We start from the raw sequence: 15,465 nt of genomic DNA, 5'->3' as shown, positions 1-15,465 counted from the left end.
TCCTAATCACGAAGGTTCTAAATCCATGAAATGCGATGTGTTCTCTGCTACATTTACCATTGATTTTTTCTTAGATCTTGGATAATATGTTGGGGAATGCTGTAACTGTTCCCTCATGTCAGGCTAGGCATCAATAGCGAGAGCCGTGTGGGTGGTCAATACACTTCCTAGAAATGTAGATATTTTTAGTGATGCGCCATGTATTTTGTTTTTAAAATTCCATTGTATTGTTTAGTTTGTATTTTTCTTGAATTATCGTTCTTTTTCTTTATTTCTTTACTATATATTTTTTTTTGGTTTGTACTTTTTATTCTAAATGCCATGTTGTGAACGTCTTGAATTAATAATTTGTTATGTTTTCACTGTGTCTTTTTTAAGTTTGTTTAAGGATGTCAACATTTATTTATCAACCAGTCAGTCAAAAGAATTTTGAATATGTGATTATAAAACCAGAACCATAGAGAACAACATCAAAAATCGCCTCCATCTGTCACCAAGGGAGGACTGGATGCAAATAATTGTGACATGTTAACATCTATCAGTATAATATAATATAAAAGTCGAAATATGTTTGTTTGATTTACTTTTCCTATTTGGCCTCAACTGACATCTACATATTATAAAAAATATAAAGTTTGTTTGTTCAAATAAATTTCTCTTTCTGACAATAAAATTCTGATTTCGAATTTCACGATAGTTAAAGTTTATATATTTTAGATTCGATTTTAATTTATTTTGTTTGACTTGTCTGTCAGAATTATTTTAATTTTGAATTTATGTTGTACGCCTAGATATAGGTATTTTAATATTAAAAATTGTAATTATTATCGTTTTGTTATACCTATAAGATACATGTATATCAACCATTAAATAAAACAGACTAGTTTTCATTTGTTTTTTTTATATTATCATATTATAACTCTTTATTTGACATTTTTATTTGTATAAACAGAGAACACATATTCATTTTGATATGTAAAAAAACTATCAATCATTATTTATAAATTATTTTAAAGGTATCGGGAACATTTTTCTATAACACATATTTAGTATTTTTGTAATATAATATTATTATTGTGTCAGTTGGTATAATATATACATTGTTGTTTTAAAATAACAACTAAAATATGGCAGTAGTCAATTTTTAATATATTAGTACGAATTTAAATTATTTAAAATTATAAAAATAATATTTATAATACAAAATCAATTAGTTATCTAATCGTGTTAATATGGCTATAAAATTTATATGATTAAGTTGTCGGCAAAGTTTTATCGCCAAGCTTTTAGGAATACTACAAAAATTAAAATCAAAGAATGCAAAAATTAGCACATCAAAATAAGTGCTCCATGGCCTATACAAGTGAATTTGTTATTTCTTGTGAGGCATGAAGCGAAAAAATGACAATGAAAGACATTTTAATTCCAAACATGAAAAAATACCTATATAATTTTAAAAACATGTGAAATAACTGTATTTTCAATAAAATATAAAGAAAAATCATTAAGTATATAAAATTTTTATCATTTGGTATTCACAGCATAATATAAAAATTGTGTAAGGACACATATCTCCCGTTTTATCCTCACCAACATGGTGTTGACAATGTAATTAATTGATGCTATTAGTTTCAAAGTCGGTAACCTTCATTTTTACTTTATTCATATTTTTTTCGATACTGATTTTATAAGTATTTTTCCATCGTATACATATATATTCATATTATGTTCAAAAAATAATATGAAATTCACCCCATTTGTTAGTTAAATAGAATTAAACCGGAGGTTAACTGCAAATTTACTCGTTTATATTAATTTATCAGCCGCCATTATTTATATTTTACGACTAACTTTAAACATGATTTTATATTTATTTTATTGACGTTAATAAGGACATTTTATTTCGCTGTTTTTTCTTTTACTTGTTCACTAAGTAGTATGCAAAAAATAAATATTCTCCTAAATATGGTTGACAATTTTTGTGATTATTCCGAAATGGTGGAATTTGGATGTTACCGACTTTGAAACTAATATCCTCATTTATAACATTACACAAATTTAAATGAAAGGTTTGGTATCTACTCATAGAAGCGTCTTGATAAACCAGATCTGTATGTGTGGTGAATACTAATAACCATTTTTTTCTAAATTGTATGATCTTCCACAAAATAAGCGTTGTGCACTAATTTTGTCAAATTAAAAAAAAAGTATAGGTACAAGTTCAATACTGATTATGGAAACACATTTGTAAATTAATTTATAATATTAAACAATATTAATAGTTAAATAACTCTGATGTTAATTTATTGCAGTATTTTTTTTAACAATAATTGACAATATTGATAAAAGTATACAGACTAAGGTATTGTAAAACAAATAGCTGAGATGATCACAAGCGTTTTTTTTAATAATATCAGTAGGGTATTTTTAACTTGTGTTCTACACAACTTTGAGGTTTATTATTTACATCATTATTACGTTATCCAATTATTTATTTTATAATCATTAGTGTATTTTCAATACACTTCTATAAACATGAAAAAATCATTAACTTCCACTACACCTTTCAACTGTAAAAAATTGAGCATATTCTCATTACCTTCTCTTACTATTCTATAAAATTGCTGTGTTTTTCAGCTTGATATTGTTTTATATATTTGTGCAAATATTATTGGTTACAATAATTCATAGTGCGTTACTTTTTAAATAATTCATATTATCGAGTACTAATATATTGTATGGGAAACATTTTTCACTACATATAAATAAAATTCACAGTAATATTAGATTATCAGTTGTGTGAACATGCGCTATGACAATTATTATGTTTTTTATCGCATCAAATTTGATGAAAATTCGAACGAATAAATTTAATTCAATCTATTCCCAATAATATTGTTTTATTAGATTACTCTAGTTAGCCACTCGGTATCTATTGAAAATGATTATTCATATCTGATTTTATTTTGAAATAACAAAAAATTTATAATAATTATATAACACATATACTGTATCAATTAATCACATTTTATTAAAATAATATTATATATTATAAGGAAACCAACTATTAATTCCGTATTAAGGTGTATTTTCATTGGGTGAGTTGCATGAAAAAGCGCACACGTATAATATGACAATCCTCAAGCAATGCAAATCAATCTTCTGGTGCTGACCAAAAATCTCTTCGTTGCTAATCATTATTTTAAATTGTGTTTTTATTTGGAGAAAAAAAAACAAAATTCAGAGACACGAGACACGAGATACAGCCGTAACTTAAAAAAAACTATCAATTTTCCTTTTTTAATGATAAAAAAGTTGACAAGATATATTTTTTACAAGATTTATATTTATAACAAGAGTTTGCGCCCAGGGTTTGACAGAGCTCTGTTGAGAATGACATTTTTTATGAATACCATAAAAATTTTCAATTAAAATTAAAAATTTACTAATTAACTATTTCTTTTATTCAAACGAATAATTCACAAGATTTAAGAATGTATCATTCTGATTATTGAACATTATATAATTTAGAAAAAACACTTTCTGAGAGAGTATTATAACCAATAGAAAAAATCTTTTTTGAAAAAAGTAAGCCACCCGGCCGGGAATCGAACCGTGCATCTCCACGGGTAAACGCCCCAATCGTCGCATTTATCCAATATGCTACGGTGTGACATACTAATAGCGACAAATTTAAACTATTGGTCATTTTAATACCTACTCATTAGCGCTCTTCGAAATCAAGCTACTTTGGCAATCTGTTTTTGTTGTGCGATTATGAACGACCACTGTGTAGTATGCAATATTGTAGCTATTCATTCAACTCGCCTAGTGAATGTGCACCTTCATACAAACGACCAATTTTATTACATTATGATATTATTACTATTTATAACAGGAGGGTGTGGATAATATTTCATTATAATTAATTAGGTAAGTATCTATATTTTATAATATTTAATCTTTGTCTAGATTATTTACTTTACACGGATAGGTTCAACACACATCAATAATATCGCAAGAATTAGTAATTGGTTTCCTTTAATACCCATTGAATTAAAATTTAAAAAAGTGTTTATTGTGTTAATATTGTTCACCAATAACTGCACATTTTTCGCAAGTCCATTAATTCACGTTAATTAAAAAGTCAGACAGGAGTCGTTCTTCTAAGCGTATCACTGCCACTGACATATTCTTTTCTGGTTGCTTGTAGTCCAATACTTACAATTCCTGGCCTCATTTCTATTGGCCTCTCTAGATCAAAAGTAACAAACTCATGCTCACGCTGAACACTCGGAGAAAAGTCCTCAACAAACGCAGTGTTAGAAGCGCTTTCTCCAAATCCGAATTCATCACAAGGATTTATTACATCTGCTGTAGTGGAAACAGTGTTGGTTGTAGCGTCTCTTGGTAGATTATTACCACCGACAACGTGTAAAGATCTAGTACTTCCAATGTTAGTTAAAAATGAATCATGACTGGTATTATAACTTTTAGACATATCAATAAAATCTCCATTGTAAGGATCTATATAAGATTCTCCATTTAAATGAGGAGGCGGTGGAAATTCATAGCAAGTTGACGCAGACACATCTCGAAGTGACGTTGAAACATACACGTTTTTATTTCTATGTAGACTACACGAAGGCGAAGCAGGAGGAAAAGAGTCCTTATCAAAGAAATATCTCCGTTGCTTTGAAGGACTTATATACCCTTTTGATGTAGAAGGTTCACAAGCCGCTCCGACGGGCTGCGTCCTTTGCAAAGTATACGGATGTCTTTTACAAGGATAAACAGGTCCTTGATCTAAATTGCTGTAACTAATACTCGACTGGCTGCCTTGTGCGTATTTCTCCCTGGCCATTTCAGATAATTTGACGACCCAGTCTTTTTGATACCAGTAGATGAAGAGGAAGACCGCTGAGGTCCCGGCCATCTCGATGGTGATGAAACCGGAGACGTACAGCAGGAAAGAGTATCCGTAGCGATACGTGAAGATCGGTGGCTGCGTAAAGGAGGGTTGGCGCAACTTGGAGCCGATCTCTGCTTTGAACACTGAGATGTACATCACCAGGCCAATGAGCATCAGGAGACCTGGAAATAAATAATGATGAATTTATTAGTATCCTACCGTCAATATTGTTTTTAAAAATGATAATGTTATGACAGTAAAATGTATACCTAATATAAATTACAAATTGAATTCCGATATGTGGGTTTAATATTATATTATTATAATGTAATCATTCTGAATAATACATATTAATACAGAGTATTTGCAAGTCCTTGTAACAAAATTTCGACCAATGCTCAAAATTGAATATGGGTAGACGACTTCAAGAATGAATAATGTTATTATTGAATCAAATAAGTAATTACATTTTCAAAGTAGCTTAACCACGTATTTTATTTCCTATTCATTCATTGATAAACTAAATTAAATATTTCCAAAGTACATATAGCTGAGTATATTTCATCAAATAATCCAGTCATAGGTATATCTCTTATGTAACAATATGTTTTTATAATATACTTTGGATTTTATCAGAAAAAAAGAATATGTGCTATGATTGACAATCTTCGATAGAATCTAATTTACATTCAGAATTAAATATAATATATGAATTCTTCCCCCACAGATTTTACAAAGGAACACAGACTTAATGGGAATTGAAATACCTAACGAGTGTGGAGTAACAAGCAACCAATCTCGAGTGTGAGCGAATATGGTATAAACTTAAACACGTGTCAAAACTAAGTCATTTTAATTTTTCATTTGTTCTGACAACTGCTTTTGGTTTATGCACTGAAGCTCATTCAATATTGGTGTATTTGAAGGTTGCAACGCACACTAGACTGCAAAAATTATAAGTTGGAGTGTCATGGCAGCCGTCGTGGCGCTGTGATATATTATGAAAGGATTGTCAGTATTGTAGTTCTCTAAACGGCCACGCTTCACGTTAAACTTGCCGCAGTATATATTGTACGTCTATAGTGTGTGTTTCATTTTCGTAGGACACTCATACATTTAAAACCCTGCTTCAAAGTGTAGTGTATAGAGGTATAGACTATCTAATTCTATGTATTATTCTTTTTTGTGGATTTTACACACATTTGTGTTTAAATACATAAGTCAAATATTTTTATAAAGTACCTATTATAAAAATATATAGCCATAACAATAATTATTTATACGATGTGTTATTAATTGTAAGTACATAATGAAAATAAAATGATGTTAAATATAATATATACAGTTTTCTATACTTTAAGAAAGGGGTTCTTAATGTTGTGCCCGCAGAGCTATTTTCATGCGCCCAAAGTATCAGCAATATTACTGATAGTGCTTCAGCAATGATGGGCCACAAGAATCTACTTTGTAGATATTTTATACAATACTACAACTGGCATAGACAAGAACACAACAGAAATGACACAGTTGTTGTTATAGAGCGCTCCCAAAATGTAGTCAACCCGAGCAGTTCGCCGTTCCCTTTCAATGTCTATTTCAAAAGTAATATTATAAACCTTTACTCAATACTTAAATTAATATATTGCTGTGTAATTTAACAACAAATCTATTGGTGTCATATTATAAACCATACAAATACCAACTTGTGTTATCATTCAACGCTGCCCATCACATGTCACACACACGACGCAACCGCCCGAACTATACATAGCTTGAGGGCAAGATTCTAACATCGAACCTCCCCCGATAAATTTACGTATGATCATTGTAGGTATTATTCATTAAAAGTATTATGTGCTAAAATATTATCCTTTGGACATGTCATGAATGTCATCCTGAAAATAATCAACAATATTCGAACAAATCCTTTGGCACACAGAATGTTTAAAGCCCTTGTACAGAAAGACAATTCCCCGCAAGCTGACCTTATTTTACATATAATTATATTATAAGGGCAAAACTTTTGGGTATTTTTTTATGTTTCGGAAGAGATTAAAAATTTACTCATTTCAAAAGGTCAAACTTTCGAACAATTAGGTAACATTCATAACTTCAGGGGAACATAAACTTTAATTTCAAGAAATGATTAGCTCTATAAAACATTTCAATGCTAAAATACAGTTTTGGATAAATAATTTAGGTAAAAATTATCTTGTACATTTTACAAGGTTGAAAAAAGGAATTGGTTAAATTGTTTTGTTCTAAAATTATTTATCAAGCCTAAGACGTAAAACAGCCTAGATATGTTTTCAAACATTTTTTTTATTGTCTTGTAACGGAATTACCGTTAGTGTTGTTGTAATATATTATAAAATATTACAGTACCAAATTTTTCCATATTTTTAAAGATTAATTACACCCGAAATAGTTCTATTGTATATTAATAACGTGTTATTTGCATTTGAAAATCAATAAGCAAAAACACAATTTTGTGCTCCCCGTAAACATTAAATTTTAAAAAAAGATTTCAATAAAAAGCATTTAAAAAAAAATTATCGTTAAATAACGAACTTCGCTACATAAAATTTTCACTGATAAGCATATGTACTGTATCGTATATTTATTAGTATGATGTTAGCTATTATTACAATTTATACTGTACCGTTTTTTTTGTTTCCCTTAAAAAATATTATAATATATGGGGAAAAAAATGATTTAAGTTTCTTGCCAGATGAAATTTAATAGGCTATCACAATATTTTATTCACTACATGATAATATATTACGTAATATTTCATATCTTATACGTGTTGTAAAATATGGATGATCTTCGGTTCAACCCTAGATTGAAAGATGGCGGCCGTAGCAACCCTCCAACCCTTGCAAAGCGCCCGAAGGAAATGAACGTGAAAATAGATTTATTCCTTTTCATAAGCGCCCCGCAAACGGAAATAATACAAGACCGCAGACTCCGCCTATGTCCCAAATAACTTTCATAATTTGATAGAACGCCTGGGAAAATGATTTGCGCAATCCGCACTACACCCATTTAGCGATTTTCTTTCGCCGGGAGCTTTGGTTGCGATCAATTATCATTTGAAGAAATGTCATATTAATTAAGCGGGAAACCTCAGAAGAAAAATACAACGTAATATTTTCAGAGATGTTAATGGCACACAGATCCAATAAATGTTACGTATAATTTTAAATGCTAGAATAATCTGAATCTGTAATGATTAGTGCTGTGATTACAATGCGCGCATCGAATATTTGCAATTATCTTATCAATTCAATATCAATTCAATTATCAATTATCGTATCAAAGAAGTACCAACATAGCGAGAATTTTACTTAGGAGAGGAAATTTTTAGTAACAACAGATCAAGCAATACATTTAACGAATTGAGTTGTTAGTAATGGACGTCACTACCTTCCAGTGGCGAAGTGTTAGCGGTAGGCTGTTAAATTTCGACATAAATATTGCACACTAAACTTTGTATGCCAATCGCATTTGTTTTCATTGAACTAAAACTACAAATTGCAAATAGTGTTTAAAATCAATTATACTCTGCCTAAACCAAACCATAAGAATGTTGGTATGCTATAGATAAGCGATCCGACAGAAATATTGTACACTTTTGTAGTCATACTATTTGTTTCGTTGAATTAATAATATGCAGGTGGTGTTTGGTTAGTTTTTTTAAAATTCTTTATGCCCTGCATTCGCCCAACTATAATAGATAAAAAAATATTATCCTATCTATAAAATATCCAAAATTATGTATGATTTAATGGTATAATTTAATTTTTTTTATATATAGACGACTATTTTTTTTACTATTTTCTATTATGGCTAGGTTTAGCAATACTCCACCTAACTAAAACCACCACGTTCTGTGAGTAGATTTAGTGGAAATACTTTAATTCTCAGTAGATACTGTGTAATTTGTTTAATATCTCTAATATTATTAGTAGGTATAGTCTGAAATTTAAAAAAAAAAGATTTTAATGAAATATTAAATTAGTTTGAAAAGTTATGTTTGAGGGCCTGATGTGTATTATCCAGCAAGAATCAGGCTCCATTATGTTTCGTATTTGGTATACATTTATTAATAATAAAAAAAACTAATAACTTATCTGATACAAAAAAAAATGATATTATTTGGATTTACTTTTTGGTATATTTTAATTAATATAATAAATATTAAATAAGTGGTAAAACAAACTCCTCTCGTCGGTTCTGTAAATTCACGATTGCTTTAAAGTTAGTTTTTTGCAAATAAAAGCACTAGAATACAGTGGGAAATTCTATCATTAAATCGAGCGTTCCGTCACATTTGCATTCGACTTCAAGAAAAGCGCACTTGCAAAAATAAGCTCTAACTTCAACAGTCAACTTTGCTAAGCTATTCAATGGTAAATAAGGCCGCATTCCAAAGAGGGAACCATAATACAAATAAACCGAAGAAGCTGAAGAAACCATTCTATATAATAATTTATAGAAGTGGCGAAGAGTGAGTTTTGAAAGTAAGTAAGCTTAGGGTCATAGTGCATAGGGATAGGGATATAAATAGTCCACATAAAACATTGTCATATATCATTATCATCATTATGCGGGATTAATTCACTGCTAGATGAAAGCTTGCCCTAGCTCCCTCAATTCTTTTGTGTCCCTAGTTCTTCCCTGCGACGTACATTCACAGATAATTATTATGAGTTCGTCCATGCAACGGGTTTTAGGGCGTCCCTGTGGACGTTTAGTGCTCTTTGGATACCACTGTATGACGAAATTTGTCCAGCCCATTTCCATTCCATCTGCTTAGTGTCTTTTACCATATACTTCATACTCTTTTCTGCATCCTTACTCATTGGTATATTTTTTGATGTTATCGCGGAATGTCCAACATGCACCTTTCCATGCCACGTTGCGATACCAATTTTATTAACATTAAATTCAATGATTTGCCCTGTTTCTCGTTCATGAACGTGGAAGATTCTTGCCGATAGCGATCCGTAAATCTTCCTGTCGGTTCTAGCCACTTCTAGATTTTGTCTTTGTGGTTTGGTTTAGGCAGTATTTAATTGATTTTTAAAAACTAACCAACATCATCTTCGATTAAATTAAGAATATGAATTGCAGATCGTGGTGATTATTTTTAAAATTCAATTAAGCCCTGCCTAAACTAAACCTTCATAGTAGAGATAGGCTGGGGAGATCCGACAAAATAGTGTAAACTTTGTCATTCATACTATTTTTTTCATTTAGTTAAAAGTATTAATTACAGGTCAGTTTTTTTTAAATTTCATATTACCCCTACCTAACCAAACCATGATCTATATAAAATAGTCTTCTATCTATAAAATATCTAAAATAGTTTTAAAATTTAACGGCATATTAGTTTAAGATATTTTATTAATATACGAATATTTGCTATCTATAATGTATTATGGCTTGATTTTCATAGGGTTTAATTTAATTTAAAAAACTAACCAACACTATCTGCAATTTGTATACTTAGTTTAATGAAAATAAATAATTATGACTGACAAAGCTTATTGTGCACTATATAATATGTTGGATCTCAAAAGCCTACCTCCACCTTTCGCCACCGGACTACATTGCATGTATTACGAGATTATTAAAATGAAAGTAACATATTGTCACATCGAAGGTTTTAATATGCCAATGCAGTATGTTTTTGCAATCATTTGAAATGAAAAATTTTTAAACTATTTAAATCAGTATTATTTAGATGTAGGTATATTAAAAATAATTTTTGCGTTTATATTACAATGAACACGATAGATATTCTACAAAATAAAAAGGCACGGAGTCGAGTCAAATTGCATAAACATGTCAAAAGATACTGACTTCGCAACTCGCACAGGAAGACGTTTTGCCCGACAAACCGAGAAAATTTCATATATTGCATTTTCAAAATGGATCCCCAAAACCAAAAGTGACAAAATAATACTGCGATAAAAATTTGAATACGGAATAACCGCATATATCTGTGTACGTGTGAGATACGGATTGGGAATATTTAGTTTATCTCTGAGAGAAAGAAGATGGCAATTATTATTGCCAGCAAGTTTTTGGAGTTTTATAATATTTTATGTAAGAGTTATTTCTATTTAAACGACTTTTAGGTATGCATCACTACAGAGGGTACAACACTATATTATTATACACATATTTACAAAACGCAACAATACAAGTCTGTGAAATAATATTATATTATTATTTATTAACGTGACCATTTTTTTCCTCAAACACCTACTAATTTTTAGGTAATGGGTAGGTAAGAAAACGTATATTACTTCATAGTTTGTATTAATTAATGAAAAAAACATGAATGAACACGTGAAAATAAATATTTTATGTGGTCTTATATTTTTCTGATGAAGTAGGTATATTTAGTTTTGAATTCAAATAATGATATTCTTGACAGGACTTAATTGGATAAAATTTACTTTGGTAATTCACATTGCTTTTTATAGCTTATGCTTAAATAAGAGAGGCCGGTGCTTTTCTATATTTTTTTTAAAAATATTTTTCGCACCTTTTTTTGAAATTGTTACCGTTGTTGCTCTCTTTCTGAAAACGGGACATTTCGGCGTCCCGAAACTGTAGTTGGGGACAACAGTATAGGCTACATAAAAACGGGACGTATGGTCACATCAATTATTATGTAAAACTTAAATAAAAACAGTTACCCATTACTATATAATATTACTATTATGGGTTTGTGGATATTAATTGATAATAAAAACCATATATTTTAATCTACTAATCACACAATCATGTTTTAAAATAAGAAGTAACGCCTGTTTCTGACGGGACACCGGTATCGCTATTGATATAATATAGGAGGCCTTTGTATTATATTTACGAACGCCCCAGAGCTAATGAGTCAACACATAATTTCGCGTTATAAATTAGAACATAAAACTGACTGCGGTAATAAAAACAAGTGTACCGAACATGAGTTGACTCATTATCTTTGGGGCGTTCACAAAAATAATACAAATGCCCCTTTATTCGAATAAAAAGGCCTCCTGCATTATATAGAGCGCGACACCGGTGTCCCGTCTGAAACGGGCCTAAGAATACAATAATTATTTAAAAATAATTTGTTGCCACGGCGTCAAGATCAATAGTGACAGTGGTTTGGTTAGCTTTTCAAGTCTGTTTCAGATATTATGAGCTTTGCGATAAAGATTAAAGAATTTTAATCACTTACGGTTAGCCAGTTGACAATCTGATAATAATAACTTTACTGATAAGAATACTTTTAACTGCTACCTGTCCGGCGATAATCCATGGCATGATAAGCTTTGATTCACTTATATGGTTGGTATTAGGTATTTGAATAGGTATACACAAAATATGACATTATTCAAAATATTAAAGTAGGTATGAATATTTATTTGATTGAACTGTGTTTGGCACTTTATGAAGTTTTTATCTACAATATGTGCAATTATTTTGCAACGATTAGATATGTAGGTAATTAGGACAGGATGTAGATCTCTTGCTTATTTACACGTAATTTGTACATTGAAAACTCAATAAAATTCACATTAGGTATATCTTCTTTTTGTTTTCAGCAGTATAACTCTATGCGAGTTTTGGCTTCATCTAGGATTCACTTTCATCCAGGCCTTTCCATGGCCGCTTCCCTCCAAATTTGGATACTTTAGATTAGAAATTCCTAACTATTGATTGTTTGATTGATTGTAAGATTGTTTATGTGACCATTTTAATCAATGAATCATTTTGAAAATATAGAGATTTTTATTTAATTTAGAACTATCCAAAATGACCAATCTCATATGGGTTAGTCGACACCGATACAGTGGGTAACCTCTTAATTTAAAATTTTCACCCTTTCTGTCATGTTAATCCATTTAAGGAACTAGTGTTTTCAAATTTTTAAAACTCACTTTTATTCCAAGAGTCCACGTAAAAGACACGTGCTTATTTTTTTTTTTGATATGTACCGAATATTCGCTTCACACCGTCTTTTGTAACTTATCTCGTCAAAACGTTTTGCTAACATACAATTATTGTAGCTATTTCATTTGTTATAAGGTGCGAAAGAAGCTATTAACGTAAGCTCCCGAAGCTGCAGTCTGTGATTCAGATTAATTTGTTTTCTTGGTTACCATAAAAATAAAGACGATTTGGCGGTATCATCATTATTTGAAAAAAATATGTATTACAATAAATTTCGTGCTCTCATAAAAGAATCATAATTCCTAGTAGCTGTCGTCCAATCAAAAGTGACCTTAAGGCTATACCTCAGTTGAGGCATGGTCTAAAAAGATCGTGACTAGGCGATGCTTGGATTGTGCAAATGACACGAGCCGAACGAAATATAATTTGTCATAAAAATTCAACATGCGTTCTTTTAATGTTATGTTTATTATTATATTCGTAATAATAATAGTATATTCATTGACATATTTTCTTTTTCAAGTACATGCGGAACGTTTTTTAGTCATCTTTACACGATTTAAGAATATATTCCTCCAACGCCATCACAAAACAAATTTCCGTGCTCACGGGTCGATTATCAATCTCAGATTGGCAACGCGGCCGAAATTACGTCCCACATACCGTTGAAAATTATTTGCCGTTTCACTTATGTATAACGTAAATAATATATATAACGTAAATAATATTATGACGTATAAAACATTCACCATATTGGATAATATATAAGCGTACACACAAAGGTCTCCATCAATGAATGGCATACAGAGGAAAATATTAGTAATTTATTCTCTTTGTGAAAAGTAGGCTCTGATTTCACAAAGGTTTTCCGGCAAGCTGGTTTGAGCACAATACGTTTCCCGTACCGGCCTCCTACATGCATTGTATGATAAACCAAACATGTCGAGATGCAATCTAATGCATCCCGATAGAAACTAGTAAAAGTTGACATCTGACAAGTGAGCTTTCGATAAAATATGATTTAATATTGTCAAGTTGTGGACAGAATGTTCGTCTCTAATGTGATGTAACGGATTCAAATATCGCACATGTATATTTTTTACCACGTTTTTCTTAGCTCGTATTCTTGTTTGTCCGGTGGTTGTTTATCCAGTACAAATCTTGCAATCGATTTTTAACTAACTTCCCGACTAGTTAGATATTTGAAACTTTTAGAATATACCAGAACACGATGCCAATGCATTATTTTAATATTTTTAGCCATCTTTGAGTAGAATTGAATTCATTTTCAGTTAATTCTCTTTTGTATAAAAAGTTATTTTGGAAGAAATCCGTAATACAATCCACTATTATTGGTTGCTAAGAAGATGGTCCTAGAAACTAAATTATTAATATATACGTGCGTTACTATTGAAATCATAATGACATTTCAGTATTCTATTTGTTTGTTTGTTGCAAAATAGCAACATTTTTTTGTAGACAATTGCCTTATTTGTCCTAAATTATTAATAGATAGAATTATCAAGTTTATATAATTCAAGAGAAAATTTAAAAATGTGGTATATAAAAAGTTCTTTTCATCTTGTATATTTTTAGTTTTCCATTCCCAATAGCAACGTAAAATTTTGCTATATAGGATGCAGTCATAATCCATACCTTCAAAAATTGTAGAGCCAAGTTAAAAAGTTAAAGTTGGTTAGGTAGGTAGATTTTCATGTAAGTAAATTAGACTCTTTGGAGATGTTTTCACTGAGACCAGATGACATTACACCTCTTTTCCTTTGAGTGAGTATTCATTTTTCAGGCCCTATATATCAGCATTAAAGAATTGTATGATTTTTCTTCTGCCTTCTTCGATATTAGGATATATTTCAGTTCATCCGTTCTTAATAAGGCTATACTTCAGCTGGGGCACAGTCTAAAGCGATCGTGACTACGCGACGCGAAGATTGTGCAAACGACGCCTGCAGAAAAAAATATAATTGGTCATAAAAATTGAACATGCGTCCATTCAATGGTATATTTATTATTCTATCAGTAATAATAATAATAATTATGTTCAATGACATGTTTTCTTTTTCAAGTAAATGGGTAACGTTTTTTAGTCATCTTTACACGATTTACTATACCACCATGTTTTGAACAACAATCTGACTGAATTAAAACGATATAAATTATGTTTGTCTATGACTAAACTAATCTAAATAATTATCACGAGATACAATTATTTGTTATTTTTAAAATCAATTAATAATTATATCTGATTGAACCCAATAGACATTATTTTTTTAAATCATCTTATTTATTTATTATTATTTAAAGCGGCAGGCATAGACAATAAACTTTGCAAAAAGAGTTGGAAGGCGGTCACTCGAACGCTTCCAAGATGTGATAAAATTTGTAGACTTGCTCGAAGACATGAGTCATATAAGGTATAGAAAACCATTTTCGATTATGAAGTCAATAATCGACAATCGTCATTCAAAGAAAAACAACAGATGTCGTCACTCGCTTGTAATTTTTTGTTTGATTCTAAACTCGGCTAATTTACATAGTCTACATTCAAATTCACACAATAGATGACTCTTAATATT

General features: G+C 30.4%; 1 protein-coding gene across 1 annotated transcript in view; it reads right to left on the bottom strand.

Annotated features, from left to right (window-relative positions):
• stg1 (stargazin-like protein) overlaps positions 1-15,465 on the bottom strand; it is a 148,746-nt gene that overhangs the window by 17,015 nt on the left and 116,266 nt on the right. Inside the window, exon 5 of the mRNA XM_085949916.1 lies at positions 4,840-5,094. Within this exon, the coding sequence (XP_085806042.1) occupies positions 4,840-5,094 (255 nt within the window). The remainder of the gene's footprint in view (positions 1-4,839; positions 5,095-15,465) is intronic.

This window comes from Rhyacophila brunnea, unplaced genomic scaffold (assembly GCF_057557595.1).
Source record: "Rhyacophila brunnea isolate RB1 unplaced genomic scaffold, BYU_Rbru_1.0 scaffold_22, whole genome shotgun sequence".
NCBI lineage: Eukaryota > Metazoa > Arthropoda > Insecta > Trichoptera > Rhyacophilidae > Rhyacophila > Rhyacophila brunnea.
The sequence above is the reverse complement of the archived record's forward strand: the minus strand, read 5'-3'. Positions and strand labels throughout refer to the sequence as shown.